The sequence below is a fragment of the Pseudogymnoascus verrucosus genome (genome assembly GCF_001662655.1).
Source record: "Pseudogymnoascus verrucosus strain UAMH 10579 unplaced genomic scaffold scaffold_32, whole genome shotgun sequence".
Lineage (NCBI taxonomy): Eukaryota > Fungi > Ascomycota > Leotiomycetes > Thelebolales > Thelebolaceae > Pseudogymnoascus > Pseudogymnoascus verrucosus.
In genome coordinates this window covers 113,858-139,747 of record NW_017263683.1, presented here as the reverse complement: position 1 = coordinate 139,747, position 25,890 = coordinate 113,858, and the positions used below count along the sequence as shown (strand labels likewise).

At 51.1% G+C, this 25,890-nt stretch overlaps 9 protein-coding genes across 9 annotated transcripts; 5 read left to right on the top strand and 4 right to left on the bottom strand.

The window, feature by feature from the left end:
• Nucleotides 1-6,875: 6,875 nt before the first annotated feature.
• On the bottom strand, nucleotides 6,876-7,720 carry VE01_07597 (uncharacterized protein; the record flags this gene model as incomplete). The annotated part of the gene is made up of 2 exons (XM_018277030.1): nucleotides 6,876-7,420; nucleotides 7,501-7,720. 2 exons carry the CDS (start codon nucleotides 7,718-7,720, stop codon nucleotides 6,876-6,878), a joined length of 765 nt encoding a protein of 254 aa, XP_018128897.1.
• A 773-nt stretch (nucleotides 7,721-8,493) lies between these two features.
• On the top strand, nucleotides 8,494-10,908 carry VE01_07596 (uncharacterized protein). Its single transcript, XM_059463894.1, has 8 exons — nucleotides 8,494-8,757; nucleotides 8,807-8,837; nucleotides 8,895-9,346; nucleotides 9,398-9,478; nucleotides 9,534-9,854; nucleotides 9,903-10,380; nucleotides 10,449-10,532; nucleotides 10,589-10,908. The coding sequence occupies exons 1-8, from the start codon at nucleotides 8,640-8,642 to the stop codon at nucleotides 10,629-10,631; spliced, it is 1,608 nt and encodes a 535-aa protein (XP_059319573.1). The 5' UTR covers nucleotides 8,494-8,639; the 3' UTR covers nucleotides 10,632-10,908.
• Nucleotides 10,772-12,853, bottom strand: NPT1 (nicotinate phosphoribosyltransferase). The gene is made up of 2 exons (XM_018277028.2): nucleotides 12,478-12,853; nucleotides 10,772-12,416 (listed from the first exon to the last, which is right to left on the bottom strand). Exons 1-2 carry the CDS (start codon nucleotides 12,671-12,673, stop codon nucleotides 11,149-11,151), a joined length of 1,464 nt encoding a protein of 487 aa, XP_018128982.1. The 5' UTR covers nucleotides 12,674-12,853; the 3' UTR covers nucleotides 10,772-11,148.
• Nucleotides 12,854-12,988: 135 nt separating this feature from the next.
• VE01_07594 (uncharacterized protein) lies at nucleotides 12,989-14,961 on the top strand. The gene is made up of 4 exons (XM_018277027.2): nucleotides 12,989-13,251; nucleotides 13,311-13,408; nucleotides 13,458-13,718; nucleotides 13,771-14,961. The coding sequence occupies exons 1-4, from the start codon at nucleotides 13,071-13,073 to the stop codon at nucleotides 14,572-14,574; spliced, it is 1,344 nt and encodes a 447-aa protein (XP_018128981.1). The 5' UTR covers nucleotides 12,989-13,070; the 3' UTR covers nucleotides 14,575-14,961.
• A 210-nt stretch (nucleotides 14,962-15,171) lies between these two features.
• On the top strand, nucleotides 15,172-16,949 carry VE01_07593 (uncharacterized protein; the record flags this gene model as incomplete). Its single annotated transcript, XM_018277026.2, has 3 exons — nucleotides 15,172-15,664; nucleotides 15,716-16,451; nucleotides 16,521-16,949. The coding sequence occupies exons 1-3, from the start codon at nucleotides 15,204-15,206 to the stop codon at nucleotides 16,947-16,949; spliced, it is 1,626 nt and encodes a 541-aa protein (XP_018128977.1). The 5' UTR covers nucleotides 15,172-15,203.
• Nucleotides 16,950-17,435: 486 nt separating this feature from the next.
• Nucleotides 17,436-19,842, top strand: VE01_07592 (uncharacterized protein). The gene is made up of 2 exons (XM_018277025.2): nucleotides 17,436-17,740; nucleotides 17,804-19,842. The coding sequence occupies exon 2, from the start codon at nucleotides 18,197-18,199 to the stop codon at nucleotides 19,793-19,795; it is 1,599 nt and encodes a 532-aa protein (XP_018128976.1). The 5' UTR covers nucleotides 17,436-17,740; nucleotides 17,804-18,196; the 3' UTR covers nucleotides 19,796-19,842.
• Nucleotides 19,843-19,993: 151 nt separating this feature from the next.
• VE01_07591 (uncharacterized protein) lies at nucleotides 19,994-20,711 on the bottom strand (the record flags this gene model as incomplete). The annotated part of the gene is made up of 2 exons (XM_018277024.1): nucleotides 19,994-20,406; nucleotides 20,705-20,711. The coding sequence occupies 2 exons, from the start codon at nucleotides 20,709-20,711 to the stop codon at nucleotides 19,994-19,996; spliced, it is 420 nt and encodes a 139-aa protein (XP_018128979.1).
• Nucleotides 20,712-20,816: 105 nt separating this feature from the next.
• On the bottom strand, nucleotides 20,817-23,008 carry VE01_07590 (uncharacterized protein). The gene has a single exon (XM_018277023.2). The coding sequence runs from the start codon at nucleotides 22,787-22,789 to the stop codon at nucleotides 21,131-21,133; it is 1,659 nt and encodes a 552-aa protein (XP_018128978.1). The 5' UTR covers nucleotides 22,790-23,008; the 3' UTR covers nucleotides 20,817-21,130.
• A 2,135-nt stretch (nucleotides 23,009-25,143) lies between these two features.
• On the top strand, nucleotides 25,144-25,632 carry VE01_07589 (uncharacterized protein; the record flags this gene model as incomplete). The annotated part of the gene is made up of 1 exon (XM_018277022.1): nucleotides 25,144-25,632. One exon carries the CDS (start codon nucleotides 25,144-25,146, stop codon nucleotides 25,630-25,632), a length of 489 nt encoding a protein of 162 aa, XP_018128928.1.
• Nucleotides 25,633-25,890: the final 258 nt, after the last annotated feature.

The following is a 25,890-nucleotide window of genomic DNA, read 5'->3' as shown; positions in this document are numbered from 1 at the left end:
TGGTGGAAGGATGATGGATGGGTGCCTGTCCGCCCCTCGCGATGATGGGAACGGTGGTGACGTGGGAGGGCGATCACATGGCCGCATCCATGTCGTATCCCTGCCCTGTCGTCCTTAGTAGTAGGAAGTAGATTTGCCTTGTCGAAGAAGTCCTGCCTCAACGTCTGGCTGCGGCGGTGGTGGTGTTTGTTATGTTGTTGTTGTTTGTTACGGGCGAGTCGAGGATAGTAGTTCTTAAGAAACCGCGTTCGTGTTGCCGTTGCTTCTCCTCTGGTGCCCGCGTCGTTGTTGTGCTGTGCTGTGTTGGTAGTGTTTTGAGAGTCGTGGGGGGACTACTTCGGCAGCGGCGGCAGGGGACGACTCGGTGGGGGACCCGGGCAGGGCGGGAGTTGCGATGGGCGGTGTTGAGCGGGCATTGTTAAGGCGGAAATGGTGGCGGTTGTTGTGGTTTGAGTGTGGGAGTGAGTGAGTGATGGAATGTTTGAACGACTTGGTGTTCAAACGGTAGCTTCCTTTGTTTATGTTCTGTTTCGTGTAGTTCGAAAAAATGTCTGGATGTGAGAAGACTGGCAGGAGCGGTCCTTCTTGTACTCGTTCCAGGTGGTGGTCTCAGTTCTCAGCCTTTCTCTGCCGTCTCCCCTTGTTGCGCGTGGTTGTACCTGGCAGTAGTTGAGGAATGTATCACTTTGTGACGTAACTCTCACTTTTCAGCTAGAGATTATTGATAGGCGCTGTGTGGTTTGTTCTTTGTTGTCGTCTTGTCTTATCCTCTGTCTCTTCTTGTCTTTTAGTGTCTTAGGATGTCTTATGTGTCTCGTCTGGTCTTGTCTGTTTTGTCTGATATGTCGTGTCTGTCTCTTCAAAGCTGATCCAAGACTAGAAGCCGCGAAGGGGGATGCGTCTCAAGATATACTCCCCCTCCTCTCTCTTGTCTCTTGGACTGTATGCTGTACACTCTCTCCTTCCCCCCACCCCCCCGCCCATCCCGCGCTCACCGTCCACGAGCAGAGAAAAAAAACTTCAAACACCCCCGGCGACGGAGATGAGTACTTTGTTCGCTGCAGTAGTGGTATACGAGTACTTTGGTAGTTTTGCGTGCTCTAAACTTGGCAAAGTACTCCATACAGTACGTACTTTTTCTACCTCCTTACTCCTTAATCCTGTACCTTATCCCCGTCCCGATATTACAGGGAATTACAGGGAATTACAGGGAGAGTTGAGGGGCCCATTTCTTAGTACTAGTGTAATATGTTAGTATGTAGTCCACTGCAGGGATTTTCGTAGGGGGGGGGTGTTAAGGAGGTACTATACTATACTATGGCGTCGTCGACGGTACCAGGGTGGAGACAAAGAATAAAGAGCGTGCATGGCGCGGCTTTGGTGTATTTTTGTGTTTTGTGTTTGGTGGCTTGTATGGCATTGTGCGTGAATGCTGTCCGATTACCATCCGGACATGCCGCTTCTCCCATTCTTGCCGTCTATAGTATGTATGTGTATGTAATACGGTATCAAAAGTCAGCATAAGCGCATAGGATACTCGCATCGCATACACGCATACACACGCATACCATACTCTTCTCACACGACAAAATATCATACAATACCCACAACGTCGAATGTATTCCTTCCCCATTGTCAAAAACCCACCACAAAGCACGCGTACCTGGCCCGAACCCCGCCAAACGCAGAGAAAAATGGGCTCAAGAAAAATTGGTGTCTCTGGTACCTGATTTACAGTGGACACCCACTCAAACCCACCAACCCACCCCGCCCGCCGCACAATTACCAAGCCAAGGGATGCGCGGCGGACGCGACTGCGGGCGCTGCTGCAAACGGATGCGGCGGACTGGCGGCGTGATATCGGATGCAGGGGATCCAGGAGAGGAGAGAGAAGGAGGAGAGGGCTTGGGATTCGTGTGTGGTGCTCCTATAGTGGTAGTGTGCAACCACTACTGGCTCAACTTGACTCTAACAGTCCCGTACTACCAAGAGTGCGGTGAGTGAGAGAAGAGTCACACGCGGGGCACGGGGTTGAGCGAGTTTGCGCGTACAACAGAACTAGAACAGAACAGAAACAGGCCAGTGGATTGGATTCGCCTTCTCTGCGTTTGCACTACTGGTTGAGTAAGGAGCTCCTGTGCGTCCGTGGTACATGCATGCACTGTAATCTGTAATCTCACTTCCTAGTCGTTCTGGTATGACAAGAGCCAGCCTTTCTTTGTTGCACGGACGGCGCGCGGTCTTCGCCGATGCCTGTGTTGTGCTGTGCGTTTGATTGTGGTGCTCAGTTCGGTTTGGTTGTGCTGAACTGTGCAATTGCGCGGAGTTCAGGGATGAAATGAAAAATGACATGTCACTGTGCGTGCGCTCCTGCAGCCTTGTGTGGGCGCACGGATATTGCGGTTTTTGTTCCTTTCTCAACAAACGGAAGCCTAGCAACTGCTGTAATGTGGTGTGTAGGTAGGGGTGCGGGGTGAGTGAGTGAGTGGGCGCCGAGATGATTCGAGGTGATTAGATGATTGCTGAGTTGATTACTCCTTCTCCTGCCTCCTGCATCTTGTCGGTGAAGGAAAGGGGTGGGACGGAACGGAGACGAGGAGAATGAGATGGGGTGAAGGCGCGATGGAAGACACGGCATTCACCGTTCCCCTGCGTCTCTCCTTTCCTTCTTTCTTTCCGAATTCATCCCCTATGAAGGTCCCCTATGAATCTCAACTCCCCTTTGAGACTCTCTCCTGTCTGATCTCTGTCCCCATTCCAGCAAAGTGTCTCCATGAACGCCCCCGTCCTCCCTTATGTCACCTTGTCTCTTGCCAGCCCACAACCCACGTCACTGTCAGTCCCGACAAAGGGGGTCACGCTACAACTCTGTTCTCCCCCCCGTCGTGCCAATTTACCCCTGCCGCGCGCTGTGAGAGTACATACTTCGTACAACAGTACTTCCAATCTTCTAATGAAAGGAAATGCCCCTGCCTCACCTACCGGAGATGCGAGGCTGGGCAAGCTATTTTCGGTGCTACCCTTCTATTAGACAGAACCCTTTGTGTTCGGGGCGTACAAAGTATGGCGGTGACCTCGCACCGCTCGGTCAGTAGTGGGGAAGTGTAATATCGGCATGGATGGGGCTCATCGTGTTCATCGGTGAGTAGCTTGGCTTACTCAGTACGACGAGTAATAAGACTACCGTGTCTATTTCCGGCTCCTCCCAATGCGAAACAGGCGCAAATACAGCCTCGTCTCACCTCATCCCCTCGCCGCGCCGTTCGTCAGCGAATGCCTCCTTAGTTCCTCGGATTCCGCTACTCAAACTCGCCCTCCTCCGCGACAAGGGGCAAGGAGTAAGGACGCGGGACAAGGGGATATTGGATTGAGTACCGGACACAGTAATCATCGTCACCATCACCATTGCCTATCCATCGCCATCCTTCATCTCATCCCATCCACCCGCCCCTCCGGGACTTCCTGGCGGTACATTTGATTCCGCTCACAAAATTAAGCCACCCCTGCGCGCCCGTCCAAGCCCATAAAATGACGTCTCCACCGCCTAATCTCACAACTCTTGCTCGATTTTCTCTGATTCATACCCCTTCTACGCTAGCCTTCCCGTAATTTTTCGCCTCCCTTATTTCCGCTTGTGGACATTACTACTTCGTGTATGGAGTAGGGCCAAGGTAATTTATCGAACAGAGGTGAAAATGAAAAAAGTCCCTGCAACGGCCACCGACCGGAGTGGTGGGTTACTGTAGTGCCACAGCAGGGGTGAGGGGGTTTGGGATTGGAGTTTATGTGGCACGAACGAACTGAGTGGTTCGTCTGAGTGTCGTTTTGGCTCACCGCCGTAGCCGCGAAATCGTACTTTCTGTTGGCACTTGGTGTATCCTGTGAGTTTGTACATACAACTAAGGATGTAATGTACACCGCTCGCCCCCAAAAGTACGATTCAGCAACCCACGTTTCGCTGACCCGACAGTTCGGCCGACAGGCAGCCGGGCAACGAGGCTGCGAATTTTAAGTCTCCTTTCGGTGCCGTGGCGCCGACGAGGCTGCTCTAAGGTAGGGTTTGTTGGGTTAATTTACTGTGTATCCCCCGTACGTCCTTGAGATCGCCCGCCCTGCCTTTGCCTTGTCTCGGCCGGTCTTGCCTTGGGGAGACAAACACGAAAGCGAATGCGAAAGGAGACCACACACAACAGGCCACGTCTCATCCAGACTGTCTGTCTGTCGGTCCTTTCCCATAGCCTCAGACACCGAACTCACCCGACACACCCGCCTGTCCGTAACCCCCACGTGCAATACCGAGGAGAAGAAGAAGAAGAAGGAGAAAATCCACTCTCTAATCTCCCGCACCGAGGGTGAATTATTGGCGCGCTACGCAAAACAAAGTGATAGAGTAGTGGGGTTTGGACCCCCACATCGCGCTCACGATTTTCCTCTTTTTCCCTTCCTTCCCCTTTTTATTTTCCTTCGAGAAGGGCGGGACGCGCGGGAGTGGTGGCCGTTAGGGAGTTTAGTTAGTTGGCAGGTTAGCGGTGGTGGGTTTCGCGTGGGTTTAGCGGTGGGTTTGGCGTGCTTAGTTGGGATTGGTAATTGCGAAGATGGGATTCATTTTCATCTGCCCTTGTGCTTCTTGGCTCCATGGAGAGTAGCTTGGAGGATGGATCTTCAGATTGGCTCCATATGGATACGAAATCTAGGGTGTTTGAGAGGGCGTCATGTGATGGACAGACTTGGAGGAGCTCGTCATCGAAGATTTCAGGTTGTTTCGTTTGCCTCCCTTGGCGTCCGGGAATGGTGTTGGTGTTGCGCATTGGTCCGGAAATTTTCACTTTTGGTATTAGCATTGGCAATATACCGTGCCTGCCTAGGACATGATCCCCTTTCCCCCTGTGCCTGTGCCTGTCCCGTTGAAGAGAGAAAGTGACTCCTCCTCCTCCCCTGCGCATATCACAATCCCACCTCAAATCCCACGTCGCACAGGCATACCAGGCACCTGACGATCCCCCAAAATCAAGGTACGAAGTACAGTAAGGTGGCAATATCAATCCCAACAGGCCATCATCACCGTGCCGTGGCAGCATGTATGTAGTCATTTAAGAATGGTTGAGTGGTGAGAGAGGCCGGGGCAGGTATTGCCCGATACGACCCTATCCTGCAGCAGGTCTCATCCGAACAAAATCTCCCCATATCCACACCCACCCAGCGCCCTGGTCGTGTCCGGCTGATTGGGTCGAGGTGCTGATCCTGGTGCCACGCGGCGGAGGGGAGTTGGGGCGGTGTCGTCACTGATTATCTCCGACTTGTCACTGCCTTGTCGTCGGTGTCAGCGGGGCTGAGTCTTTGTTTACCCTCCTTCTAGTTCTTGCTAAGCCATGAAGTGCCGTGGTCCATGTCCAATATAGGTCGCTGTTATTATAGGACTTTCTTGTTCCAGCACAGCAGCACCCAGGTTTCATCGATGCTGACACAGAAGGAGCCATGAAGGTACTGTACAGTACAGCATAGCTCAGCTCCGTAAGTACCCCATACTTTGGACCGACCCGGCAATGCACACCTCATGCACCTCTCTATATCGGTTCATCACCGCATCAGAAGTGGCCTGTTTGTCCCCCAACCTCCAAGGTACAGCCTGCAGGAGCACTGATTGAAAGAGCTCCCTCGTGCAGCACAGCACAGCACAGCTTGCAGACCGACCGCGATCGCCGCGTTATAGCCAGGGGCTGAACAAGCACCTTCCCATGCGTCTGGGGTACTGCGTGAAGCATGACTCGCGCGGTGCAGCTGCATGTTGGATGTGGTGATGTGGTGACGAGCGGTGCAGGACGGTAGTTGATGGCATGGCCTGCGCTGCGTTGTTGAGACTGTGGGGTAGGAACTGAGACATCCTCCCCGCACTTGGTGATTGCTTCTCCATGGAGGTGCGGGAGGGCCGGGTGGTGTTGGTTATGTTGGGAGGTTTGGGTAGGTTGGGTTGGGCTGCTTCAAACGAGGATTTGTGAAGTATCCATGTAGGATTGGTACGCGTCGTGCCGCTTACGCTGTGAAGTCTGCTTGTTACTCAAGGATATTCGAGGATATTCGAGGATACTGCACTGATGTAAGATAGCGGGGAGGTAATGAGTCGCGTCGCGATGAGCTTCGTTGGGATTGATGTGATGGCTAGTCATGAGGAGCTTCCTAGATGTCCATTTGACGGAGGTTGAAATTCCCAATGGCAACAGACTCAACCTTACGGTAACTATGGGAATCTCCGTTTGTCGCCAGTCATCCGTTACATGTCAGGCAACAAAATAAGAAGGTGATACGAGTATATAGCTGGGATTACGATTACTTCAATGCTCTTGCATTGTGTTCTATAGTTACACACAAGAATGTAACACTGCGGCGGTTATATGCAGGATACCTACTCAAACCAACCTCTATCCCCTCCTCAGGACTTCATCTTCCCTTCTCCATGGGTCAAACGCTCTTTTGACCAGACCAGTCGTCCTCTGCATAGGTCCGCCATCCAGCAGCAACCAGATACTCGCAAGTCATCCCAACCTCCCCGACCAGCTTGGCCCCAGCGAACACCCCAGGGCGTCTATCAATTCGGCCACAGCCCTGTTATGGAAGTTGCCCGTTCGCCAGAAGACCTGTTTGATGCGTGACGGGAGTCGACGGCGCAAAGGGGCCGTGGAACATTGATGTCTCGCGTGCAGGATGAGACCTGCCTGTCTGTGTAGCGGCACCGTTAGGCCTTTGCAGCATGTGGTGGAATGTCTAGGCGCCAGCAGTTCCCAGACACAACAGGCGAAGTTAGATGCCCGGCGACTCCCAATAATCACCCGCCGCATCTCCCATACAACAATATTTCTGTCTTAACCATATCCCCCTCTTCAAGTAGCTTCCCCCGCCGGATTCTGCGTCGAAGCAATCCACTCCTCCATCACCTCCCTCCCTCCCATCCCCGCCACATCCTTAACCGCCGTCTTCGTAACAATCAAGCACAACACCCGTCCATAAATCCCGTATCCGTCATACTCACTCCGCATAGCCATCTTCTTCTCGTCCTGCTCCTCTTCCTCCGCTCCCCCCAGTGGTGCCGCTGAGCGCGCGCGCTTGGCCGGCGGGGCACCAGCATCGGAGTCTGAGGCGGAGGAGATGGAAGCGTCGGAGTCGGCGACGAAGAGGGTATCTGTGTCTTCGGTCGGGCGTGTGCGTTTGGAGCGGCGGGTTGGTGGGGGTTGGTTTGAGGATTCAGTTTCGGGGGGGACGTCTTGGATCACTACGTCGTCGTCGCCGTCTTCCTCTCTCAGTAGAGGGGCGGGGGCATCGGGGTTCGTATCCTCTTTTCGTTCTGGTTCCCGGAAGATCTTCCGCCTCTTGAGGACTGTATGCCTTGTACTCGTCTCCGTGAGGAAGACCGAGACTTCGAAACCATCTATAGCGCACCCATTAGCTATCCATACCCAACAACTACCTCACAACATCCCCATTCCCATAAAAAGAAACCCCACTCACCACCAGAAACAACATCCTTCACCCCCCTCCCCCTCCCCCTCGCCTTGACCCTCTCATTCTCCTCCCTCAACTTCGGCAAGATCAACGGCCTCACCGCAGCCAACACGCGCGTCAGCAGCGAGCGCGTCGAGAGCAGCCACGGGCCGGGAGGGGACGGGTAGATGCGCACTTCGAGGACGGAGGAGGGGGTTATGCGGAGGTAGCGGCGGAGGGGGGCCATGGTGGGGTCGACGGCGCGGGTGGTTGCGGGATGGTTGTGGGTGATGGGCGCTCTATTGATGGCTGTAAAGCTCGAGGGAGAACGGGTTGGGAGGATTGGGCGTCAAGATGGGATGGCGATGTCGGCGGAGAGAGTGTGAATATCGTGTCGGCCGAGTGGTGTTGGGCACCTTGGGGGTGGATTTGCATGTGGGTGACTGGATGATGGTGGGATGGAGGGAGGTTGACGCGCCTGGAGGTTAGTTTCAGCCTTGCGGATTAGATAAGGTGTGCTGGCGGGAAGCTGTTTGGAGCTGTGACGATCATTGGGGTTAGGAAAGTACCGAGGTATTTTTTGGCCCTGTCGACACTTTTTAAAATTCTCCGAGAATGGAGGGGGATTGTAAGCTTATCGAGTATTTCTTGTATGCTTCTTTTATGGGTTATTATGGAGGATATAAACTTGTTTTGTATCATAAGGTCAGGTTTGTGGGTCGTAAAATCTCATATCATCACGCTCCGAAGATGCCGCCAGGCAAATACGAAGTTATAACACTGTGAGTCGCCTCTAGATTCTCATATTTGTAAGAGGCGGAATCCTAGAGCTCCGACTCGATTCATTCTCCCCTCTCACATGCACTAAATTACTACAAACTTTACTTAAAAATATTAAGCACCGGAGGATATCAAACTCCGAATGCAGGAGGCAAAGGCCAAGGAAACAAACCGGGTGAGGTCATAGGGGTCCTCCCGTGTAACTCCGGTTGCTTTTCGTATGAGGTACGAGTCACGAGTGAGTTGCATATATGCATATATGAAAACTAAACTTTTATATTTCCAATTTCTTGAGGCAAGGGCCTGTCTCTGTACTATATAGAGTGTCTGCCCGCTATATGCGAAAGTGTTCATTGCAATATAAAAATCATTGCATCTGAGCTGTCATGACGTCGCTTGGTCTTGCTACCAGACGAGCCCAGCCTCAACTCACTCGCGTGACGAGGCTGGAAGAACAGCTTCGGAGGAGTATATCAACTATTGAATTAGATAGAAAGAAAGGAGGTATATTTTATTCCCCCCCATTGAATTACCAGACCCTAACAAGTCTCAGACAGAGAACGAGTTGTGATTCTTGGCTCAGGGTAACCCTCCCCAACCAAAGATATCATGCAATATATATATACTAACCCCCCCTCCAGCTGGGCAGGCTTCAACCTCTCCCGCAAGCTAGACAAGAAAAAGTACCAACCCGTCGTCATCTCCCCCCGCCCCTACTTCGCCTTCACACCCCTTCTCGCCTCCACCGCCGTCGGCACCCTCGAGTTCCGCACCGCCATCGAGTCCGTCCGCGCCCGCGTCGCTGACACAGAGTATTACCAAGGATGGGCGGACGACGTCAGCTTCGCCGACAAGCGGATCACTGTCGAGGTCAATGCGATGATGACGCAGTCGACGGCGCCGATGCAGACGGCAGATGAGGCGGTTGCGCCGGGGACTAAGAAGGGGAAGAGGTTCAACCTGGATTATGATAAATTGGTCGTTGCAGTGGGGTGTTACTCGCAGACATTTGGGACGCCGGGTGTGAGAGAGAATGCTTTCTTCCTGAAGGATGTGGGTGATGCGAGGAAGATCAGGAAGAGGATTTTGGATTGTATGCATTTCTCACATGACCCCTGAAGTGACGGCATACTAACCATCCCAGGTTTCGAAGAAGCATCCCTTCCCTCAACACCCGAGAAAGTGAAGCGACAACTCCTAAACTTCGCCGTCGTCGGCGGAGGACGTGAGTCCCCCCTCTCCTTCCAAAGCCCCCTGGATCAAAACTAACCCCCCACCAGCAACCGGCGTCGAATTCTCCGCCGAGCTCTTTGACCTCTGCAACGACGACCTCCGCAAACTCTACCCCTCCCTCATCCAACACACCCGCATCAGCATCTACGATGTCGCCCCTACCATCCTCTCCATGTTCGACAAGCGGCTCGCCGACTACGCGACTAACCATTTCCGACGTGATGGGATAGCGATCAAGACTTCGCACCATATTAGGGGTTTGCGTCCTGGGCTCCCGGGGGCGGAGGAGGAGGATGGGAGTTCGGGGTTTACGTTGACGACTGAGGAGGATGGGGAGGTGGGGGTGGGGATGTGTGTTTGGTCTACTGGTGCGTATTTCAATTTACAGGCGGGGATACAGGCTGACTTGACTGCAGGGCTGATGATGAACCCCTTTATCCAAAAGGCGCTTAACGATGTACACAGCTACCCTAGCGCCTCTATCACCACTCCCCCATCCAACTCCTCATCCCTTCCCTCTCCCCCACCAGAGTCCCTCAACTGGCACCTAGCACGCGATCCCAAATCCGGCGGTCTGCTAGTAGACTCCCACTTCCGCGTCCAGCTCAACGGCTCCTCCCCCAACTCAACCAACCCAACCAACACCACCACCCCATCCAAACCAGCAACAATGCAAAACGTCTTCGCCCTCGGCGACGTCGCGGTCCCTCACTCCGGCCCCCTCCCCGCCACAGCACAGGTAGCGAATCAATCTGCGCTCTGGCTCGCGCGGCGACTTAATGCGGGGGATGTGGGGAGGGGAGGTGGGTTCTCGTATAAGAATTTGGGGATTATGACGTATTTGGGGAATTGGAAGGCGATTATGCAGACGGGGGGGAATAGTGAGGTTACGGGGTAAGTCTTGTCGTTTTTTCAGTTTGTGTTTATTTAGGTGTTGAGGATGGGAGCTAATGGGTGGGCAGGTTCGCGGCGTGGTTGGTTTGGAGGGGGGCGTATTTGACGCAGACGATCAGTTGGAGGAATAAGTTGTTGATCCCGATTTATTGGTATGTCTATGTCTCCATCGTACAAATTGGGGAGCACAGTTCTAACGTTTAGGCAGGCTCATCAATTGGGCTTTTGGTCGTGACATTGGCAGGTTCTGAGGAACTCGGGGCGAATCTGTTATACATAAAACTAGCGCATATGTCGAGTCTGAGGATACCGTTTGCCCTGAGATGACAAACTGATGTGCACCTCTATGTACACCACTGGATGTGCGCAAGGCACATATCCTCTATCTCAAGCCCGGGCACAGTGCTGCCGGCGAGTGAGACATTGACGGGCTCCATGCGAAGCCTCGGAAGTAAGAAGCAGATACGATCTGCTATCATCCGGAGGCAGTTAAAAGCGAGATAGATAGTAATCGTACTAGAATGCAAGTCTATTTTTGTGCTTCTAATTAGATGCCGACTATTATCCTTTCTCTCTGCTGAAATTTCAAGGCCATGATAGCCGGAATATTTCAAAGTATCCCACGAAAGACCGCCCAATGCACGCACGGAAAAAGTCTAAGCCGCCGCCAACATTCTACACACAATGCTCTCCAAATAAACCAACTCATATCATCATGCAAACCAAAGAAAAAATAATGGCCAATATCCAATAACAAGCACACACCCCTCACTGCGCAGCAGGAGCATCCTCGGTCCCCCACCTCGTCGCCTCATCCACCCCCTCCCACTCCTGCTCCACATACCCCAATCTCCTCTTAACCTCCACGACTGTCTCCTCGTCCCCGGTATTCTTCCCCGCATTATCACTAATCTTAATCGCCGGTCTCCCCGCCGCACTGGACAGTTTAATCACAATATTCAGCGGCACCGACTTCTTCCCCGTCTTCAGATTAATAAAGTCGTTCGTGAGGAACGTGCCCACGCCGAAGGCGGGCGCGAAGCCCGCCGCCTCGGAGAGCGCTTTGTATTTTAGGCAGAGCTCGATGTTGAGGGAGTCGGAGAAGACGATGGATTTCTTCTCTGTGATGCCTTGGCTGTCGTAGAAGGTACGCAGGGTTTTCACGAATGTCGCGGGGTCGCCTGAGTCCTGGCGCACGCCGGTGAAGGCCTGGGCATATGTCATGTCCGTCTCTGCCGTGTCGACTGGTGGCGAATGTTGCGGCGGTTCGGTGGAAGCAAGGTGATTCGCGCCGTCTGATGAGGTGGCGGTGGTGGCAGCGCTGTGCAGGGCGGAAGCGAGGCGGGGAATGGGCTTGCCGAAGGCGCGGAGGAAGATGGGCGTGCCGAAGGTGTCAGTGAGGGTAATGCCGAGGACGCCCTTGCCGAAGCAGCCAATCCAATAGCTGAGGGCTGTCTCGGTGGCGTGCTCATAGTCGTTGGTGATGGCCGCGACGGCCATGAACCATTCGTGGGCAACGGTTCCAATGGGGGGGATGCCGAAGCGCATGGCGAGGTGGACGTTGCTTGTTCCCGAGATCTTGCCGGGGAGGCCGCGCTGGATGCCGTCTTTGTTGGCGCGGACGAGGCCGCGAAAGACGAGAGCTTGGGTGTGGTAGTCGCGTCTCCTCCTGGTGCCGAATTCGGAGGTGATGCAGCCGCCTTCGAGCAGACGGATGCCCTTCTCGTATGCCTTCTCTTCTTGGCCGTCATAGGACCACTCTGTGTCCATGAAGCGGAAGTAGGCTTCGCTGGTCAAGGCCAGTAACGGGATCTCGTACAGTATCGTCTCCACCCATAGACCCTTGATCTCGAGCTGAAATTCACCGATGTCGGTATCCTTGCCAGTATCTTCGTCCGGGACGAACGTTCCTTTGATCTGCTCCCTCGGGTTCAGGCGGAAATCTTGAAGGTAGCGAAGATACGGCTCGTTCAGGTATGTGCATGTTGACTTGAGGAAGTTGTACTCGTCATCTGACAGCGAGATGTTCCCGAGCTCTAGTTGTATCAGTCAGTAATGCCTCTAGCGGTTCCTGGTGGGGGGGGGGGTGTGACTGACTGTTAATCTGGATTTGAAGCCAGTCGAAGGCGGCCCTGGATAGCTTCTTCTCTGGCGTCCGGTTCTTGAATGCATATGTGACCGGCACATCTGGAAAGTACTTCAAAGCCGCACATTGCATCGTGAGCTTGTACAAATCCGTGTCGAGGAAGGAGATGACGCCCTCCGGGAACGGTGACGAGCCATTGAAGTCCATTTTGCGATGATCTATCTCCGCACTGCGGGGGGTTTTGAAAAATTAAGACTGGATGTTGCAGAATGGCATCCTCCCAGTTTATATAAGTGAGTTGATAGCTATATAGCTTTGTAGCCAAGCAGACAAGGACTGAATTTATAAAGGTGAATCGGTTAGTGAAACTCTCTCTTAGGCTTGTCGTTCCATCCCGGACGTTCCTTGAACTTCACCCCACCAAGCGCACCCCGCACTACGCCAAAAAAAACTAGCTTAGTCATCCATCCGACCCACCGACTTTCCCCCGAGTCCAGATTCAGGCACCGTAGGCTATGTGCCGATACCGACACACCGACAATTCATAATTGAAATATAATTGAAATATTCCAAAAGTGCTGAATTGAATAATAAATTTGCTTAGATGAATTCTTCCAGCGATATTGCTATGGGCGAACTGCGTGAGCGGCACGTAGAAAGCGGAAATTCTCCCAGTAGCGAAGAAGAGCAAACCGCACTCGTAATTACCCCGCGAAGGGCAGATCGAGGAAAAGATGCTTGGTTGTTTCTAGCAGCTAGCACTGTCATCGAAGCTCTCGTATGGGGTTGGTTAAGAATCTTTTTTTATGTCTCATATTGTTATAAATGCTAAATTGTTACACAGGGTTCTCATTCTCATTTGGGGTCTTCCAGGACTACTATAGCACCCACAAACCCTTCGCCGGTGCAACCAATATCGCTACCATCAGCACAACGTCTACTGTGAGTTGCCTGCTTGTTAAAAAGTTATGCTCTCTAACATAGTCTCCAGGGAATCATGTATATGGCTGGCCTACTACTTTTCCCCGCATATAAGACTTGGCCCAACCTTGCTGACCGCTCAAAATGGGTCGGGCTACCTCTCATGGCGACAGCATTAATCGCTGCCTCCTTCGCCAACAGTGTGAACCACCTGCTCCTCACCCAGGGAGTTATGTTTGCTCTTGGTGGATCAGTCGTATACTACCCGGCACTTGCATTCGTAGACGGTTGGTTCATTGAGAGGAAGGGGTTAGCGTTTGGGATTATGTGGGTAAGTCAGAGCTTCCTTCCGTTTCTGACACATCCTCTAACACTCATCGAAGGGTGGCTCGGGCGCTGCCGGCCTATGCATCCCTTTTACCATCAACTGGCTTCTGCATGCATACGGTTTCCGCAACACGCTCAGGATATGGGCTGTGGTCATCACTGTCATATCAGCACCATTGATTTATTTCCTGCGGGCACGGATACCACCCTCCCAGACTCGGCAACCAGTTCGCCAGGGCCTAGGATTCCTCCGAACCAAAACATTTTGGCTCCTCCAAATGGGCCTCACCATGGAGAGCCTGGGGTACTTCATCCCGAGCATCTACTTGCCGACTTTTGCACGTTCACTCGGCTATGGTCCATCAATCGGCACGCTCCTTGTCGCCCTGGTAAACGCATCATCTGTGCCAAGTACGATCTTACTGGGGATGCTGATCGACCGCTTCCACGTGACGACTGTGGTTATCATCAGCACTGTCGGTGCTGTACTCTCCGTCTTCTTGTTTTGGGGGTTCTCAGATGCTCTCCCTCTGCTAATCGTATTTAGCATCTTGTATGGTTTATTCGCTGGGGGGTTTGTCACCACCATTTCCGGCATCGTTAAGGCGGTGAAAGGCCTCGATGAAACGACGGATGTTGGCACATTGCTTGGTATTTTGTCCGCTGGAAGGGGCATTGGAGCTGTGGCTTCTGGGCCGCTGAGTGAAGCTCTTCTCAGCTCCAGGCCGTGGCAAGGCAAGGCCACTCTGGCATATGGAACTGGATATGGTGGGTTGATCGTGTTCACTGGCATCACTGCGGCGGTGGGCGGAGTGAGTTTCCTTGGAAAGAAACTGGGCTGGATGAAAGAGAGGGTTTAGCTGCGCATTTTTCAGCTAGCTCCCTATCTTCTTGGACATGATTATGAGTTATGAAATATAATAAGACAAGACCGATAAAAGATGCTAAGGAGCGATATATAGTATATGTTCCAGCCCAGCCGAGGGTTATTCTTCCTCGTGAGCTGCCGGCCACATTATGAGCGGGCAAAATTTACAGTTGGACTAGAACATATATAGACAGGTACATTCACTGAAAGAAGGTATGCGAGTTTTTAGTAGCGTTTTAGTACATTTGAAAATACGCAAGCAAATACTATCTCAATATTCTCCATATTCGACTTATATTCACAAAGAAATTTCCCCAGCCACTCTTGTGATAGCCCGCTTCAAGCTGGCAAGGATATGTAGCCGCTGCATGCTGTGGGGTTTTATTTACCTATGTAGGCCTTGTTGACGGCCTTGGGTAGGTTTGCTGGCGCTCGTTTTTACACAGCCATAAGGCAGGGAGCACATTTGTTGGCTCCTGCGCCTCCGTGGTGAACCCCTGGCAGTGGCTATGCTAGCCTTGCATGGAGGAAAGTGAGGCGGTTAGAAAGTGACCCCGCTACTACAATATATATGCATCTCTCTTTTACCGAACTTTTCTATTATCTGTCTCTGTGTAATATATGGCTCAAATCGGGTTAACTATCGGCGTCGCTGGTGGTGCCGCGAAACTCTCTATCTCATTATTCAGTATCGCAGCCGCCATTGGAACGGCAGGCGTTGAAGTACGCGCCTTTGCTTCAAATGCTAGCTCACTTGCTCAAGTTCTTACCAACCTGAGCGATGCTTTAGTGACGAAGGAGCCAATTTCGCCCAAGGCAAAGACCATTGCCGATGGCCTGATTACGCTTTGCCAAACTATATTGGATGATAGCAGCAACCTTCTCAAGAGGCTCCGACCGCTAGTGGAACTCACTGGTAGTGCTCAAAAGCGGTTTATACTTCGAATACGTTGGGTATTTGAGAAATCTAAATTTGCTACTCATCTGCAGTCTTTGGAAGCCCTAAAGAGCACTCTATCATTATTGATAGGCACAGTAAACTACTCTGACGGCGTTGCATCAAATAGGCCAAGGGATATTCAGTAACCAATACCAAGTACCTCTATTTAAATATAGTTCTAACGTCACAATAGAATTTCATTACGACTCCAGCTTCAGAACGTAGCATCAGAAGAAATCCAGAACAGCAACCGTGTACATCAAAATGTTTCTCGCCTCATGCAAAGAGAAAGCCCCCTCTTGACGGGAAACCCTCTAAAAGAATCTCGAGAAAGCCAGCCTCTAAAGCTACGGAGAATTCCGGATGACAGCATTAATGGCGAAGAAGATGAATCGCAATCTGTAGACCCAGGGCTTGACTCGCTCTCACTCGAGCCTAGCGAAGTTGAGAAATCCATTATCGTCCACTCAAAAAACGTCGAAAACGAGGAGGAAGTTGAGAGAGAATTTGGCATTGAAGAACTAGATATTGTTACCCCTTACTTGGAAATTTCGTTGCTGCAACAGCGCACTATTCAGTTTGCGACACTTGTTCTCCGAGCGGAAGAGGATAGGGCTACAGCTGATGATATCAATGCACCTAATGATCAAGGTTCTAGCAACTCTCAGGATGGAACTCGACTCAGCAACCCTCCACCACCTCAGTCTCACATGGAGCACATGAATGGAACCGTAATCTATAACTCAGGAAATCCAGAGTCACTTGACCAGCAGCAGTCCGTTGCTAGCTCGGAGACTGCTTCAGTAGCTGCAGAAAACGTACCAACTACAAAAGCCGAAGTGACTAATGTAGCATATGGTAGCCTATTGTTTACCGATGCTCGTGGAACGAGGTATACTTTGCCTTTAAGTGACTGTAAGACATGGGAAGTAAGTCATCTTCTATTGGTATTTAAATTGACCTATTATTCTTGTGTCAGTACTAACAAATGTTTATAGGGCATGGTTAATATCCTAAGGGAGATTTATACAAGTGACGATTACTGGGGATATGAGCTGAAGTCTGAGGTCGAGAAACGCAACAAATCTGGCCTCAAGCTTGGCCTTCAGCCATTCATACTACTAGGCGGTCGTGACTACGCTATTATTCTTCCTCGACATTGGACAAGTATTGTCCACTCAGCGTATTCAGTGACAATGAGGTTTGATGATCCTCGTCTTAACACCGTGCCTGACCCAAGAGTCGAAGAATTACAGAGGTTTGATGATCCTCGTCTTAACGCCGTGCCTGACCCAAGAGTCGAAGGATTACAGAAGTCTGATGATCCCCATATCAAGGCCTTGACTAGAGTCAAAGGATTACAGGGGTTGGTTGCTAAAGTACGCCTTTGGGATAAATTGGTGAAAAAGAGAAGGGATGCTGATTAGGCGGACCTCTCCTTAATTACTGTATATATTTCTTTTCTTGGGAGCGGTTTTAAGAAGAATGCCCATGGCGTTTTTAAGATACAATTCGTCTTTCACCATATCAAATGAAGTGTGATCATCTAAAAATCAAAGCGAACGATAGGGATTGACTGGGCGTCAGGAGAGAAATTCATGATCTGACTTCGCACTCACTCGATACCTATACATTCATTTTGCCACTGTGCTATATGCAGCAACAGCAATTAGATCCAGCCATGATAATTTCTGCGAATGCTACGCAGGCCATTAGACTGACATGACAATTCGATTTAGATCACCAATTTTTCCTACGTTTCTTCTTCACCTATTTCTCAGGTATGGAAGTTTTGTATTCATGCTGAAGCTATCCTAGGCAGCACAGTTCCCACAGATCGCATATCCGAAGCCGATATTTGAGCTCCCCCAACCAGGGCTTGTTGTTTCTGTAGTATCGTTTTTGATCGTTCTCGACAACGAAAACTTCCTGTATTACTTTGTCCATATCACTTTGTCCACGGATTTAAACAGGTCACGTGGCAATAAGACACAACTCGCAACCGGGAGCTTAAGGTGGTTTCAACCAACCTCGGTGGGTTTCGATGTGCCACCAAAGTTTAGACTTGTCTTAGACGCGTCTCGGGCCGACCTCTTCATCTTGAAAATACACAAATATATGTCGAAGATGCATCCAAAACCAAGCGAACGATCATGGCTGGGGGCGAAGGATCAAGCGGGGGACGCTATAAGATGACATGATCAAGGTCCAGAATCAGGTACATTTTTAGCTCGTCGAAGAGGCGCCTCGTGATATCTTAGCATCAACTAAGCATTCTTAGAGCCGGCATGTGGCTGTGATGCATCCTACGTTGCAGTACCAACGCTCGCAACGGCCTCGCAACGGCCCTACTACACTCGGCTTTTTACGACTGTGTGGGTGTTCGGCAAGCGAACGGGCGTGGGGAATCCTTCTGATACTCCTGATCCAGAAGGTCGTTAGTTGATAGGGTGGTCATCCAACTCTTCCACAGTGATGATCCATACTCCGGCACCTGGCTGCTGCCGCGGGGTAAGGTTATATTTGTCTCTGCTAAGGTCTCAGTCAGTCAGAGCTACTTGGAAGGTTCCTGGGGCTTCTGTTTATAAGACTGTGGTAGGTCCTCTTTAAGGTTTTCGTTTTGTCAGCCCCTCCAATTCTTTCTTTCTGAATTCTTGAGAGGACATAATATAAGATGCCTCGTCTAGGAAGATTGTCATTAATTATCCCACTCGTTGTCGTGCTTGACACAGCGTTGGCGCTCCCTCAACCTTTCGATCCCAATTTTAGAAATGGAGGGACAAATCTCGTGTCTCGAGACCTAGAGACCCTTGGAGAAGCATTTTCAGCCATGGTCAATACCCTCGATGTTATGCAGTCTCAATATTGGAGCTCCAATACTTGGCCAACTGGGATTGACTGGACGTCAGCGGTAACCAGCACGCACGTCTCTGCAGCCCTGACTGAAATGGCCATGTATGATGCAGGTACCTACAGCGATGATATCACCAAATATTTCTCTCAAATTGTTTCCTTTTACGGTGGCGAGAATGTGGAATCGCTGCAAACACAGAAATTCGACGATCAGGAATGGGTAGTTCTGGAATGGTTGGAAGCCATCAAATTCATCAATGTATACTCCACTATTGACTCGACATTCGACGGTCAGCAACATATTGGAGACTTTGCTCATCGTTCTCGTATTTTCTGGGATCTGGCTTCGAAGGGATACGACACCAAGTTGTGCGGTGGCGGGATGGTCTGGACTGATACACTCACGCCGTATAAAAACGCCATCACCAACGAGCTTTACCTCTCGGCGAGCATTTCCATGTATCTTTATTCCCCAGGAGACGACAATCCAAGCCCTTACTCAGAGCCTGGGAAAGCCTACGACCCTTCGGAGGCACTACTCCCAATACCAGCACACGACGAGAGGTACCTTAATGCTGCCATCGAAGAGTACAAATGGCTCTCAACGAGCAACATGAAGAACTCACAGGGGCTGTATACAGATGGGTTTCACATCACTGGTTGGACCAGCCCAGACAACATCGGGACCGGGAAATGCGATTCACGAGACGAAAGCGTCTACACCTACAACCAAGGCGTCATCCTCTCGGGACTCCGCGGCCTATGGGATGCAACAGGCAGCACAGACTATCTCTCTGACGGCTACACCCTCATAAAGGACGTTATCGCGGCTACAGGTTGGGTATCCCCAACCCAGCAAACAAACACCTGGTCCGGCCTCGGCAGCAACGGTATCCTACAAGAAACCTGCGATGCCGACAGCACCTGCAGCCAGGACGGCCAGAACTTCAAGGGCATCTTCTTCCATCACCTTACACTGTTCTGCCAGCCGATCGCGCTCAGCAAGAAGGAGACTGTTATCTTCAACGGCACAGATGCGCAGGCCCAGGCTCACCAGGAGGTCTGCAACGGGTATCAGCCGTGGATCCTGCATAATGCGCAAGCGGCATATAGCACGCGCAATGCTGATGGAAAGTATGGCGGTTGGTGGAATGCTGGGGCAGCAGCGGTTGCATCAAATGCTAAGAGCGCGCCTGTGCAGCCTTCGGGGGCTGCGGATGTGAGGAATAAAGGTATCCCGCTGAACAAGGTGTGGCGCCTGTCGAGCAACCCGCTTGTGTCAGAGCAAGGAATGAGCCCGGTTGAAAATGCGGCGGCGGCGGACCCCAATGATAATGGTAGGGGCAGGACGGTGGAGACTCAAAGTGGGGGACTGGCTTTGATGGGGAGTTTGGTGCAGGCGTTGGAAGCTGCTAAGTAATGGCCAGTATGGCTGATGCGTTGGAAAGTAGGTTAAGTAAGTATGGCTATATAAGCTTATATGAGATCAACATCTACTTTAAATATTAAATCAAATCCTTTATCACCACCAGGGTCTTCAGTCTCGTGCTTTTTACCCACGCCAGACTCCAACGCAATCCAAACATCAATCAAAAACCAACCCCTCCAATGCCGTCACTCACGCCCACCCCGCCCCATCCAGCACCCGCCCAAACAGCGACGCCTCCGAAAGCGCCCCCTCGCCCAACCCCCCCGTCTGCCAATCCACCCTATCATCCGCCTCAAATTCTCCTTCCCTGCCTGCAAACGCATCCCAATACCCCCTTCCCAACCCCTGTCCCAACAACGTCAAATCACACGTCTGAAACCCCGTCCCCTCATCACAAGAAGGCGGTTCCCCAGCCACCTCATCCACCTCCGTCTCTCCGAGAGCTCGCAAACAGGTCATCTGTGCTAATAGCCGATTCACCACTTTCGCCGCGTCGACTTGCTTTTCGAGACCTGCGACGCGGGACTGGAGAGCGAGGAGGCGCTCAGTCCGGCGTTGGCGGAAGGCGCGTTGGGAGGTGCGGTTTGGGATTTGCGACGTTGCTAATGGGTGGTTAGTGTTTATTTTTGGATGGGGAGGAGGGGACGGATGGGAAAGAAGGAAGGGGTGTATGCATACTGAGATGGGTCTATGAAAGGCGTCCTGGAAGGATGAGCCAGTGGTGGAGGATTCGAAGCAGGCGGGTTTCATGGTGCGGCGCTGGCGGCGGGAGGGGTTCTGTGAGTGGGAATTTGGGGTAGTGGGGTTGCTGATGGGAGGGGGTTGTGTTGGGAGATAGGGAAGGAGTGTTGGGGATATCTGTGAAGAAGCTGTTGTCGAAGGGGAATTCGGAGGGGCTACCGGCCATGTTGATGTATTTGGAGGTATTTGTACTCATATCAACATGCAAAATCGTCGGAAGATTAACGTGAATCCCTGCATCACAGGACGCACCCTGTGACGGGACAAGCTACTAGTACTTTGAATTCAATTGATTCTAAATTTGTGAGTCCATTGAAAATTCTAGTATTTTTGTGTCAGTCGTGTTGTGTGGCTACTCCTAAACAGTCCAAACCCCGGCTACTCTAAAATTTACGATCACGTCGTCGCTGTTGCGCCTGATTACGGAGGGCATCAATTCGAAGCATAATAGAACCCCTCGAGCTACAGCATCACCACGAACTCTTATCACTCCTAATACCCATAAGAGAGTCTTATCTAAGCTTTAAGGCCCCACTACGATGCAGGAGATCGTCATCAGCCTTGTGGCGGCTGTACGGTCTAGCATTACTCAACCCTTAGCGGGTGCTGTAATCTAGCGCCCGAGACATAACTTTGCGCCTGCGCAATGAGCTTCTCCCCCTCATCTTCCTCCTCATCTGACTCCTCACCACTGAACCAAAGCGAAGAGTTGTTTTTTGTTAATATCCCTTTTCCAAACCCCCCCCCTTTAAGCTTACTAATTTCGACTTCACATTTTCCATCCAGGCACCTTGACGCCACCCTCTCGCGTAGTAGATCCAGCGCCCCTGCCCAGTTCCCATCCAGCAACTCCACATTGCGCAGGTAGACTCGCTCCATCCTGCTACCATCCAGCTTGCGGAAGAAATTTTCTAGCTTGCCCGGGTCTAACGAGACGTCCGAGATAGAGAATCGCTTAAGGCGCGGCCAATTAGCGGTGGCAAGGATGGTACCTATGCGATACAAGCCGCCGTCGTTAACATTTGATCCGTGGAAATAGAGGCGTACGTCTTCGATGTCATGCCCAGAGAGAATAGCGCAGAGGTACTGGTCGATGGGGCAGTGCTCCTCGGGTCGGAGATGGCGGTCGCGGATCGGCGGTTGGTTTGTACTTAAAAAGAATTCCGTGAGGTGCTGGCTTGCAGAGCGGAGGTCTGGCCAGGAGGGGTTATTTGGGTCATGGCTAGGGCGAATCATGGAGTAATTTTTTACGGTCGGGAAGCAACGGATTAGTATGTCGAGGACGGTTGCGCCTGCTTTGTGGATGGCGATTGGTAGCTCAGAAAGGATTTTCGCGGGTAAGAGTTCTGCCCCTCCTTCAAGATTTTCAATTGTCCGCCAGTCCAACGGAATGGCCATAAGTCGGGGCAGCTCGTCTGGGTGGGTTGACATACGAGTTGGGTCGTCTGAACATCGGTTCAGGTAATCCCAGCCACCTATTTCGTCGACGAAATGTAAAGAAGTGCCATGTCTCATCCGGGATATCGCCAACGCCAAGGTCTCAACGAAAGACCCGTCCATGATCAGTCTAAACTGCTCTTTGTGCTTCTGCTTATACTCTTCGTGACCCTGCCGGAGGATCTCCTGATACTTAAGCGTATCCTCGTCCGTCGAAGCCACATCCGGCTGGCCAATATACTCATCCCACGCTGAGATAATAGCGCTGTAATCTGCCATCGCCTTATTATACACCCTTAGAGGCTGTTCACACACCGTCTCATCATCGGGATCGTGTCCACCTAGATACCACGTCTCAGCCTGGTAGTCACAGCTACTGCTCAGTGAATTTAGGTCATTCTCCCGCTGGTTTTTGTACCGTGACAGGTCCTCTGCAAGTTCTTTCGGGCAGTAGTGGAGCACGACATCAATGCTGCGGACCCCCGCTGCAATGAGCGGTGCCCTTGAAATCTTATCTGCGCAGTCAAGGGATGCCTGATCTAGTTGCACCGTGAGGATTGGGCATAGAAACGGCGATCCAAGGCGGTTGAAGAGAGTACAGACAAGACGAGCGCTTTGAATGGTTTTGATGTCGTGGTCATCGCGGCGAATGTGCAATTTTATGTTTCTATCATTGTGGACGTGGTCGAAAATACTAAGGAGGATATCCATTGGAAGATGGAGAATGTGCATAGGCCGCGTTTTGTCGCGGGGGTATTCATGATTCGCCATATCTCCGGCATTAGAGTCCTCCATTATCGTTGACATGGCTAGTTTCTGTTTGTAAGACAACTCATACGGCCTCACGATTGAGATATATATGCGGCAAGATCGCTGTGCTACGCCGCGGCTTGGGGTCCAAAGCTTCCCTCGACTTCATCCGGATGACTCACGCGGCGTATAATTATTTTCTGCTATTCAAATGGTTTCTATGTGCGCTCTTCAATATATCGCCGTCAGGAAACGTTGGTTAACATCTCAGGCGTGCGCTCCTATCGTAGTTTTCAGCTTATTTGTTGGTCTATTTGTCGTCACTACTTTGTAAGCTTGTCAAATCAACCGGGACGATCCGATCCGTGCACCATTCCTATTGATAGGTTCCCCAAATCCAGTTTTCCATCTCTCCGTCTTACCCTTCGGAGATAGATTCACAGCAATACAGGCTATATCAGGGAAAGGCGATAATGCGCAATATAAACCATTCCTATCCCCCCATCTTGTCTTGGTAGTATTGTGTGTCATCAAACTAGGGCAACATTATATCAATATAGTACCATCAAGTGACATACACTTGACAATGCTACTTATCACTCTCCAAGCCGTGTGCTGCTCCCTGCTGCTCCTAAATAGCGGTGCCTTTGCCCAGCAGACAATCGGGGGCCAGTGTGCGTCCCCAAGCATCATCTCGACTACTTGAAGACAGGGTACTCCCTAGTCACCACAAGGCTGAAAATGATTTTTCAGCATTGTGGTGAGGCTCGGAAACCCACATCAAAGTGTTATATGAGTTTGAAAGGTGCAACGAGCTCGGGTGGTGCTGTAGATCGAGGGGTCCTATTATACTTCAAATTGACGCCCTCCGCAACTAGGCGCGACGGCGACGACGTGATCGTAAATTTCAGAGTAGCTAGGGTTTGGGCTATTTAGGAGGTGGTCACACAACATGACTGACACAAAAATACTAGAATTTTCAATGGACTTACAAATTTAGAATCAATTAAATTCAAAGTACTAATATTTGTCCTGTCATGGGGTGCGTCCCTCAATGCAGGGATGCACGTTATGAGAGGCCAAGAGCTGCACGGAGCAGCTTTCTTATATTATCTGCTACCTTGTTGGTCTTCGAACCAATAATTATGCCAGCTTCTCAGTTTATGATATATAATTGCTAACAAAGCGTATGACTTACTAACTATTCGCTTTATTCCCACCGAACTGCAAAAACGCGCAATAACACCTAACTCTCGATTGCGCGCTAAAACAGAACATCTTGAAGCCTGAACCACTGAATATAGGAAAGCAAAAGTTGCTTCTTCGGGCTAGCTTCGCGCGAGGACACAAGTAGGACCTGCCAAGGATTTGTAAATGGACCCGTTAAAATAAGGTTCCGCCGGCGCGGACGTCTGTCTTTGGTTGTCTTCAAAAGGGCGTTTACTTCCTTACTAATCAACTCGGAGGATTAGGATCGCGGATGAGACGGGAGTGCTTAGGCAAGGAGGTTGGTTGTACGTAAGGACGAGAGTTGGGGATTGGAGATAGTGATGATGCGGTCCTCACTCCCTCGTTCGCGCGATTCTTGTGCAACCTCACTGGTCTCAACGGTGCTATTACTGCATTCCTTGAGAACCAATGTGCCAGTGGTTGATCTCAGGTGTATATTCGACAGGGTAGATCTTCTTCATTCTCCACAACAATGTGCGGGGGGTTGATAGGTGAACCCACATGGTGATTGTCAGAAACAACGGGGCAAAAGGAACGACAACAGAACGAGAATGAGGGCTGAGACCTGTCAAACAGCAATGTTGATTATAAGTTAGGGAAGACAAATGGCCATAATTCCATTGGCCTGGGCCATATTTTCACTGCATATATGTGGTGTGAGTAACACTGCTCTGTTAGTTCCTCATTCACGAACACCACCGCTCAACCTACGAACACCCCTCGATGCTGGACACTTTTCGAGCTACATGGCCCTATTGCCACAGTAGCTATGAACTCCCCTACAATACCAGGAAGTTAGAATACCTCAACTACTCTTGCTGATATCAAGCCTCGGTTATATTTGTATGCGGAGGTCCTACTGTGCCACCAGACAGTGTTTTAAGAATTTCACAAGTAGAGATGTTGGTTGAGCAATAATAAAATTTGCAGTCTTTGTGCAACCTTTCTCCAGAATCGTCTTATATAAAGTTCTCTCCTGAGATGCGAGATGCGAGAAGAAGATCTTTTTGAGGAGCTCTCATTATCATGTTATCAACCTCATAAAGCCGAATACTGCTTGCAGCTGTTCTCCCAGACTTATATCCAACTTTATACAACCAGTGCTCTTTCCAAAAACTCCAAACTCCATACCCAAACTATCTTAAAACGACCCCTACAACAACTCGAGCTTCACTCTAAAAATGACCAGATTATCCACCCTCCCTTTTGCCCTCCTCGTTTTTACCACAACCTTCACCACCGCCCTCTCAGCAGACTCCACCAACCCTCCCAGCCTCGAATCTCTCAATCTCACCACCCCCAACCCTCCCAGCCTCGAATCTCTCAATCTCACCACCCCCAACACCCCCACCACCTTCACCGACCTAAACACCTGCGACACCGTCCAACTAACCCGCGCCAACATCCTTTTGGGAATAAACTACCTAATCTCTCTCGGCAACACGCCCTGCGTCGTCGGGCAAGAAAGCGTCGTCTTCGTGACGAAGGGAGATGTGGCGATCACGGGGTATAATGGGCTTATGGGCGGGACCGCATCGGTGCCCTGTAATGATGTGGGGATCTCGGCGAGATGGATTGTTAGTCATTGCGCGTCGGGGCCGTTGGCGTTTGGGGGGGCTACGACGGCGATTGGAAAGAAGGAGGTGGTTATTAGGATTAGGAAGGCGTAGGGGGTGGTGGGTTGGTGGGGGTGTAGTGGAATAGATTTGATAGAGATTGATCTTCAACTTAGAGCCATCATTTTTTTGGTTTGAGGTTGCAGATGTCATTGCCTTGTGCAATCAGAGCGGACTAAAACCTGCTATCCCCCTATTTCTTTTCTCCCTCCAGCTCCCCCGCTGACAACCTTCTGCGATCCCCTTAACCCCTATCCTTTCTCAGGTACTGGCAGTAGTAGAACACCAGTACAACAATCCACAACACCACAC

What these genes read in the sequence shown, in the direction of transcription:
- VE01_07596 (XM_059463894.1), top strand. Translation starts at nt 8,640, where the DNA reads ATGACGTCGCTTGGTCTTGCTACCAGACGAGCCCAGCCTCAACTCACT. An exon ending in GTTGTGATTCTTGGCTCAGG is followed by an intron (nt 8,838 to 8,894) that starts GTAACCCTCCCC and finishes CCCCCCCTCCAG; the next exon opens with CTGGGCAGGCTTCAACCTCT. An exon ending in GGGAATAGTGAGGTTACGGG is followed by an intron (nt 10,381 to 10,448) that starts GTAAGTCTTGTC and finishes ATGGGTGGGCAG; the next exon opens with GTTCGCGGCGTGGTTGGTTT.
- NPT1 (XM_018277028.2), bottom strand. Translation starts at nt 12,673, where the DNA reads ATGGACTTCAATGGCTCGTCACCGTTCCCGGAGGGCGTCATCTCCTTC. An exon ending in GCTTCAAATCCAGATTAACA is followed by an intron (nt 12,417 to 12,477) that starts GTCAGTCACACC and finishes TGATACAACTAG; the next exon opens with AGCTCGGGAACATCTCGCTG.
- VE01_07594 (XM_018277027.2), top strand. Translation starts at nt 13,071, where the DNA reads ATGAATTCTTCCAGCGATATTGCTATGGGCGAACTGCGTGAGCGGCAC. An exon ending in CATCGAAGCTCTCGTATGGG is followed by an intron (nt 13,252 to 13,310) that starts GTTGGTTAAGAA and finishes ATTGTTACACAG; the next exon opens with GGTTCTCATTCTCATTTGGG. An exon ending in CCATCAGCACAACGTCTACT is followed by an intron (nt 13,409 to 13,457) that starts GTGAGTTGCCTG and finishes CATAGTCTCCAG; the next exon opens with GGAATCATGTATATGGCTGG.
- VE01_07592 (XM_018277025.2), top strand. Translation starts at nt 18,197, where the DNA reads ATGCCTCGTCTAGGAAGATTGTCATTAATTATCCCACTCGTTGTCGTG.
- VE01_07590 (XM_018277023.2), bottom strand. Translation starts at nt 22,789, where the DNA reads ATGTCAACGATAATGGAGGACTCTAATGCCGGAGATATGGCGAATCAT.